The sequence below is a fragment of the Fulmarus glacialis genome, unplaced genomic scaffold (genome assembly GCF_000690835.1).
Source record: "Fulmarus glacialis isolate BGI_N327 unplaced genomic scaffold, ASM69083v1 scaffold37588, whole genome shotgun sequence".
Taxonomy (NCBI): Eukaryota; Metazoa; Chordata; class Aves; order Procellariiformes; family Procellariidae; genus Fulmarus; species Fulmarus glacialis.
In genome coordinates, this window is record NW_009228307.1 from 12,314 (window position 1) to 21,139 (window position 8,826).

Sequence of the window (8,826 nt, forward strand, 5' to 3'; positions counted from 1 at the left end):
AAAGATATGAAAAGCCTATAGGAGCCACAAGGTTAAGACATTTAATGCGAACAGGTCCCCAGTAAAACCATTTCTTCCCTTCTAGTTCAGTGAAGATATATAACGTAACCAGTTAGTTATAATCTCTTCTAACCTATGACTTCAGTTTGGTCTGGTTACCAAGGGTGAAGAAAAAAAAAAAATCAGATTTTCAGCTGTCTGAACAGAATTCCAAGAAAAAACTAAGTTGATCTTCTAGGGACCTCAAAGCATTTTTCCTGACTGTGCAGATTAGAACTCAAGGCTCCACTGAATGCACCAAGTGTATTGAAAGTTTCTGAGATGCGAATACTCCAGTGCAAAAGACACCTCAATGCAATAGAATCCAGTATCCCTAAAGGGGATATTTTATCTCTATTAGCATCTGAGAAGAGACTATGCACACCTAAAGAACAAAAGAAACACACTGAAAAATTTCAGACAAATGCTTTCAGTTATCTGTTTTTATTACAAAATGACACTTGGTGTTAGTTGCATACAATAGCATGTGCTGTCAGTGTTGCACAGCTGGACCCACATAAGGCAACAACTGCAGCGCCTGCTTGCACTAACCGCAAGTGGGTTACTCGATATCCACTACAGCTAAGTTACCTGCAGTCATTACTTCAGCATCTGACGTGACCGTGTTAGGAACCACGAGTGGATAAGCCAGGGCATGAGAAATTGGTTTACTGCCTTATAAGTAGTAGGTATAGCTTTATGTATTTATTATTAGGAAATAAACCCTTTATGTAATACATTTCAATAATTAAGCCTTAATACATTTCTTGACTGCACCTAGAGCTATCCCCAGTAGCAGCAGTGACCCGAGACCATACAGCACTCTGCACTCCTCTTTCATTGCAATACCTCTTCACCAGGGGAATACTACACTGGATTTTAAACTAGTTGATGACCTACTCAGTACTGCTTTAGAACAGCTTGAGAGCTTAACGCTGTTATCTTCCATGTTCAGTTACTGCTGCTTGTCTGTCAGTGTGCTCTGTTCAGTGCCTGAGCTGTGCTTGTTCTTAAGGGACCTTCCAATATATCTCCAGTATTCCTTTCGGATGGTGTCTTTTTCTTTAGCCAGAATTTCACACAGCTATGAAAGAAAATTGGGAGATTGCAGTGTTATACCAAAAGCTTACGGAATCCTTAATTATCTTTATAGAATGCATGCAATATATGGTTCAGCCAGTATCAGAAACACCTTTCTTAGCAACAACACGTGTTTTACTCCCGGATTTGCAACTGTCCAATGACCTCAAACTGATGTCAAGTCCAACTGGTAGTCAACCAGTATGACACTGCACAAAAATCTCTCCAGTCCTACCTATTTCAGTTGCAACTGCTCCCCCGTGACTCCTTTCTGTGCCTACCACTCGTCATCTACCCCTGCCTATTCAGCCTGTAGTACGCTACAGTATAGTTGTGACTTCCTGCAAGCTTGACTGTCTTTTAGTGATCCAGCAGGCTGTAAACCACTTCATTCAAAACAGTGGAGGAACATCCCATTCTCGAATCTTCAGCACTCCCGATGGACTGACATGAGATACTTTGTTTGTGGTTTTTCTCTTAGCAGACTGTCCCAAAATGATCCTCCATGCAAGTCAGTAACCTTCTCTCACAACATGTTAGAGCTGGTGCTATACAGATACCTCTGCATGTTCTGATTTTTGTTTTATTTTGATCTGAGTGAACAGTGAGGCACAGCAGAAGTCATCCCTACTCACAGGACATGCTGTGTAAAATTTATATGGTATGAACACTGTCTACTAATGTTCTAGTCAATTCCCTTTTATTATGCAGATGACATTGCCTCACTCAGTCAATCAGAGTTGAGAAACAGAAGCTTCGATGCCTAAATAGATGAAAAAGTCAAACTCAGTGAAATAGTATAAAGGGACATGAATCTGAGAGGTACCACTGCACTTATTCACACTCTGGTCCTGGAACACAACAAAGAAAAAACGTGGAGAAAGAACGATGTTGGAACACAGAGACTCCAGGCAAGAACCGCAGTTCTAATTACACTAAGTTCCAGTCTGTCCCACAGTGAATGAAAAGTGTTCTTGTAAAAACTACACTGCAAACCACGTCAAGGAGTTCCCCAAATATGAAGCACAGGGAGATACACAACATTGCTAGAAGTCATTTATTCTCTGTAGGAAATGGTGCCCGACATTCCTTACTGATGTCCCCAGTGCCTACTAGCCTTTAAGCTAATTCTGCTTTCTTAGAAAGAGCCAAGAAGTGCAAAGGGAGCTTGAGATTCTGTTTAGATACAGATACTCTGAGAACAAGATTCACTAACCTACAGAGCAGAAAGTGAGTTCATGCAACAAAGTTAGCACTGGAAACTCCTTGATTGTTCAAACATCTCCTTTCTTCTGCAGGCAATATTAGAAACCTTCCTTTACTACCAGGTGAAGAAAACTTTCAGCCATTTTGTAACTGGCAAGTTATTATTTATAGATAAATTCATGAGACCTTTGTGATTATCTGGCTTTCATGTTCAACTCTTCACAGAGCTCCTGTGATTAACAAGTAACCTGTTCTATTTACGAAAATCAATCCCATTTTGTCGGGGTGTAAAACAAGAGAGCAACAGATGGCAGCCCTGAGAAGCAAAATCAAGCTCTCAAAACATACCTCCAATGCCTTGTTTAGTGTTTCTTCCTTGTTATCACACTGGTTTTCAAGCATATCTTCATATATGTCCACAAGAAAGGCAATGAGATAGGGTGAACTGTGGCTGGGCTGTAAATTCAACAGTTGCTCTAACAGATTTGGATACTTAGAAAGACCACGATCCTGTAGAATCCTAGAACAGAGGTTAATAAGCTTGGAACATAATGCTGGGAAATCTGGTGTGAGGAATTACTTTTTTGTTACAACTCCCTTATTTGGAGATCAGTTTTGAAATAAGGGTGCAAATACAAGTAAGGCAGAAAGTAAGCAGCACGCAGCAATAATCAGCTTCATATTCTAGTAAGCTAGTATAGTTACACTCAACTGAACAGAAAGACTGAAAGCATGCTCATTGCTTCCTACTCCATGCTCTTGAACCCAGTAACATTACAGGTCAAGTTTTTAAAAGCATGAGAAGTACTGGCAATCATCCCACAAGAACTACAGGGCCAGAAACTTAGTGGAAAGTTACAGAGAAATTAGGTTAATATATTAACCCCTTGTGGAAGTTTTTGCTTTTTGCCACTTAAGCACACAACACTAGAATGAATAGCAACAAGCTCTTTCCAGTTAAGAGCTAGGCATAAGACACCTTCTACAGATACTCTCTTTGCCCCATACAGAGAAGGATGTCTCACCCCTTTAAATAGTTCCAAGCGCTCTCATTGTGTGGCACTGCTGTGATCATCTCAAGAGTGTATCTGTGAGAAAAAGATAACAGATTATGAATGCAACCATTAACAACGCAGTTAGAAATTACCTGAATGTGCTCAGACGTTCCCAAATACATCACTCTAGTCTATATTTCAGAGTCTTTTTGCAGATCATCTCAGCTGGGTCACAGACCAAAAATGTCTCGCAAAATAATCACTGCAAGTCTCAGAGAGGCAGACATTGAGAGAACTGTTTTAAATTCTGAAGTGTTCCATTTGCTGCATTTTATACAATAATGAAACAGTTCTCAAAATTATGAGCAATAACACTAAGAAACAACATGATATACTCCCCTGGTATGCTAAAGGAATACCTTGTGTCTTGAAGATCCAAAACGGCAAGGGGCTGAAAAGGGCTGGAGTAATCAAAGCCCAGGATGAGCTACATTAATATGACTGCATGAGGCATGTTCTGTACCTATTTGTAGAACATTTTTCATGAGCCTGCACTTGAGCAAACCCACAGAAAGGCAGAGCTTGAGCTTTCAGCTCACACAGCCTTCTGCAGCAGATCTTTCAAAGTAGCAGTTAAGCAACTCCTCTAAAAGCAAAGCAACAAGAGGCACCTGCCATACAGTCACAAAGCCACACTTCATCTTCCCAAAACAGACTTTACCTTCTGCCCTTCTCCAGCATAATGTGGCACTCAGCTAATCTTCAGAGACAGCAGATACTGATAAAAAGTTCTATAGGCAGTACTGGTCAAAAACAAAAACCCAATCCTAAATCTTTTTTGACCTTCTGCAGTCACTATGACAAAGATCGAGTTTATCAAGCAACAAGCAGCCCAACTACAGTTCTATAATGACATCTGGGAAGTCTTAACCTTAGACAGTCTGATTCTTAAGATGGTATCCAATTATCCTGAACATAGCACCACGTATAAACAGATCAAGGGAGGATGTCAGATTTAACCTCTGGAGAGAAAAAGCTGGAAACATCCAAGCCTAAGTCATGGAAACAGTTCAGATTTATTAATCTGCAGGAAATTTATAAAGTGGAAGAGAAGTACAACTTACAGCAGTTTGCAAAGACAACCATGAAAGGTGGGCTGGAATCCTCTATGAGCAATGTACCAATGGACCTATTCAGAGACTCAGTCTTTTTTCTGAAGAATAACTCCAAAAAGTTGCAGTACCTTCTTTTCATTGCTTCTTCACTTTAGACAAACATTTTCTCATAACCATCAACCCTGATCAGCAGTCTGAAATGTGAAAACCATAAAAGGACGGTTCCCTTACCACCATCACTAGCAAAATAAATGGCCAGAAGCCCTGTTTGTCTTCAGTTACAAACATACCACTTCGAAACAGTTTCCAAAGCATATTTTCCTCAAAACTAGCCAACTCACAGAGGTAGTTGTCTTTGTGCTGACCACATACCCCTGAAAGCTCCTTTCTTTTTCCAGCTGCATCATATTCCTCACAAAAGGCAATTCCTCTTCCTACAATCCACGTCCATGTTATCTTTAAATCACTGTGGCTACTGTACTACTAAAACAGCAGTTTAGTACATCACGGAGAGTGCCTCTCCTTCCAAGTTTTCTAGGGCTAGGATGTAAGATACTAACGAACAGCACAACTTACATGGTTCCAGTGTCACAGATTTTCTGCAGTTTGTTCCACTATAGCTAGTTGACTACAAAAAGCCAAAAGTTTTGTTTGCACAATACGCAGCAGGGCAGGAAGACAGATTAATGAGAACAGCTTGCCCAGGGTAAGCATAGCTTGCTTCAGTACTACTCAACAAGTCAGTGGTACTGAACACATCTATATATGCACTAACACTTGATCTGCTATCCATGAGAGTGAGCCGAAAAACTGCATTAAAAACAGGAAAGACAAACCCACAGGGACTGTCGAAGTATTCCTTTGCTTTCATGTAATGGAGAATGCTTAATGTGAGCATGAACAACATTACTAACTGGACTTCTCTGTCTAGGACTGCTGGATCATCATAGCCAGTGGTATTGAAAATTACGAAGTGTCGTTGGTTCCAAACAGAGTTGTTTCTCACATCTTCCCTCAAAAGCTGGTCTACGTATTCCAGCTCATTGTCCCATAATTTGAACTCCTATGGAAAGGGAAGGAAGATAGAATATCACAATGAAAAGTTTTTATTTTTTAAAATATATTCTCCTTGCTTCTAAGTTCTCTGAACATCAGACACAGAGACTTTTTTAATGAAATCAACACAAAGTTCAAAGAAAAATAAGGAAGGGTGCACTAGGAACATGCTACACTATTCAGTTGCACTCAATGGTATTAGCTCATCATTAAATTCACACACATAACAGTAAGCAGCCAACCACAGACCTTTTTGAACTCGCTTCCTAAAAGGCAAGTTTATAGCTAACCTCTACCACACATTAAAATGCAATTGTTTTCCCCCTTCAGCCCTAAGAAAAGAAGTGCCAAATGCAATTCAGATTGTATTTAAGAAGCAAAACTCTACAACCTGAGCAGGTTATTTAGTGAATCAAAATATTTAGTGGATACAATACCTGAATAACCCATTGTCTGTGTTGCCACGCATGGTAATTTTTGGCATCTTGGTTAAGAATGTCAGCTATGAACTCAAGCTCTTGGGATGGATCCTGCAGCCACTCCACCAACACCCGTCTGTGATGCCTAATGACAGGAGGAGGACACTATTTTTACAATAGTCTAAAAATTTTCTGTGAACATGCAGTCTGTATTAAAACAGCATATTGCATATAGCAACTGTAGTACTTCGAAAAAAACCACTAGTTAAATACTTCAAATCAAATATACCGAACATTTCATTTGGCTCTGAGAAATATATGATGCATACTTACACTATAACAAATTCTAACTACACATAAACATTGGCCTCCTTTTAGACAACTTATGTTTACTTAAAGTAACGTGTTCCCACTTTTAATGGCCAAAGTCTTCAGCAGAATAAAATTTTCTAGTACTACACAATTTCTCTAGCAATAACAATGCTGCTGTTTTGCCTATTCCCATTCACTTTGGAAAAACCCAACAACAGGTAAGCAAGCTCCAAGAGCCAATAAAAGAAAAAATACTAATTTCCATTTGTCTTTTTGTATGCTTTTTCAGTCATTTTTTTGATCTGTCAGACTTATTTTGACAGTTTAAAAATTGAAATTAAAAGAAAACAAGACCTTTTCAGCATGTCATAATCATACGTTTAGAACAAACTGCTAAAGAGGACTTTGGCAGTGACACTGATGCAACTCCATTTAACTCCTCCACTACCGCCACTGCAGTAGATGTAGGAAGCAACTCTTAACAACTTTTAAGATCAATGATCACAGCTTATTTTACACAATTTACAAAACAAAAATTATCTGCAAAAACGTTAAGAACTGAAAAGAAAACATGATTTTACCAGACTTGGTAGTTCTTTGGCTGATCTTCAATGATAGCTGTAATGTACTTAAGTTCCTCATGGAGATCCTTTCCCAAAGACTGCAGGAGGACTCTCCGGAAATGCCTGTATAAAAGTCAAGCATTCGAACACTGCAACAGGGCTTTCCTAAAATTCACACAGGAGAACATAGAAGAACCTTTGTTCACAGTTCTTCTAATAGATATTGAGTTAAAAAGAGTGCAAAAAACTAAACCACATATCCGGTTCTGTTAAAGGCCATTCAATTATCGAACAGTGGAGAACTGGATTACAACTGGTTACAACAGTATGTCATCTAAGATCACAGCAATCCTGCTTCAGATTAACCTCTGTCTACCCACACTGGTCTTACCATCACAGAAACTATGACTTACGTGCTTAAAATAATGCAAACTTCCTGATTTTATGCAAGTTAGCGGAATAAAGATGTACAAGAGGTACTTGTTAGCATTCATGAGTTAAAAGGCCCTACTCTGAATATCAGAAATTCACTGTTTATTTATAACCTAACTGAACATTAACATGACAGATCTTCTAAAATGCACTATTTAGTAAGTATACAATTATTTAGCAGGAAATAGGAGCTATCATGCTTTTACGTCTCTTCTTGAAGTCAAATGAGGGCATCTTCAGCATTTTACCAAGGCCACGTTATCACGTAAGTGATCTAATTTTAAACAGCAAAGTTCTTTTTGTGGCTAATCCTGACCTTGATTGATAACACCCTCAAAGCCAAATGAATGAAAACCACCAAATCAAAACGAGACATGGAAAATACGGAACAAAGGCTTTCTTCAGACGCTCACTGGAAGTCGACACTACTCCTCTATGCAAACTCAACTAGTCATGCCCTGATTAGACTAACACAATTATTAAAGATGTAAGAGGTCAAATGACGACAGAAATAATCTCAAGATTTTCACTTACCATACTGTGTAGTTTGCAGCATTTAACTCAATGGCATCTGCTGTTAGCTTGAAAGCTCTTTCACTTCTCTCATCCCGCTGCAGAACAGCCCGGAAGTAATCATAGACATCTCGAACTAAACAGATAACAGCATCTTATCCAAGGCTATGAGACAATGGCCTGATTAGGGGGTAAGGTTAATAACCCTTCGAAGTTACTTCCTATTTTGTGCACTTTAAGTATACCTCTTCAAAATGATAGCTGCGTATTGCTCTGACAGCACTGTTGATTGAAACCTCTAAATGATATTAGTATACTGAAAAGCTGCAAAAATATCTTAAAAATACACCATCTGAATAACATCCAAAACAAATCAGGAAAGTTCCTTGCTGCTTAGTCACACTACTTCCCCAGATGCAGTAAGTTCATACATCTCTCTTCCATTCGCTGGCTAGAAATGCCTTATTATGCAAACCAGACTGACTGTTGTACTACCTCTCAAGCTATATAATATTAAAATAAAATGTTGGCTATTCACAACTCAGGTTAAGATTCAACTTCAGAGATGCTTGGTGAAAACATCACACACAACCACCACAACACAATAAATATTAAATTAATTTCTTCACAGTACTACTCTAGCAAATACGTTATCCAAAACATGAAGTGTTGCTTTAACACCACTAAGAACAGACACAAATTTAACCACTTTAAGTTTCCAGTGCAGAACATATTTAAAACTTACATTTTTCACTGTAGATGATCTGAACAACAGGATTTGGCCCATCATTTTGAGGGACAGGTTCAATATCTGCCCATTCCTTCCTGTCCCTGTAAATACATGTTTTTGTCTTTTCAATACTTCTAAAAAGCACAAAACGCTACTCAAACCACTACAGGCACAACTCCATGTCCAGCAACACATCCTTGTTCCCAGCGGTCACTATTATTGTCACCACATTATTGTCTGTGACACAGACCAGCGTATAAGCAAGTAGAGGAGGTGCCGACATATGTAACGGCGTTAAAATCCAGCTGCAAGACAACTTGGGAGAGGAAAAGCATCAGCCAGCCCGCCCCCGGACTGTGGCGGCCG

The 8,826-nt window shown here is 39.2% G+C and overlaps 1 protein-coding gene across 1 annotated transcript; it reads right to left on the reverse strand.

Annotated features, from left to right (window-relative positions):
- Window positions 1-700: 700 nt before the first annotated feature.
- FNTA (farnesyltransferase, CAAX box, alpha) lies at window positions 701-8,594 on the reverse strand (the record flags this gene model as incomplete). Its single annotated transcript, XM_009583445.1, has 8 exons — window positions 701-1,123; window positions 2,674-2,845; window positions 3,351-3,413; window positions 5,350-5,498; window positions 5,929-6,055; window positions 6,804-6,908; window positions 7,752-7,866; window positions 8,476-8,594. Coding segments are annotated over 8 exons (979 nt in total), but the record flags the coding sequence as incomplete, so codon positions are not given.
- Between the last annotated feature and the right edge of the window lie 232 nt (window positions 8,595-8,826).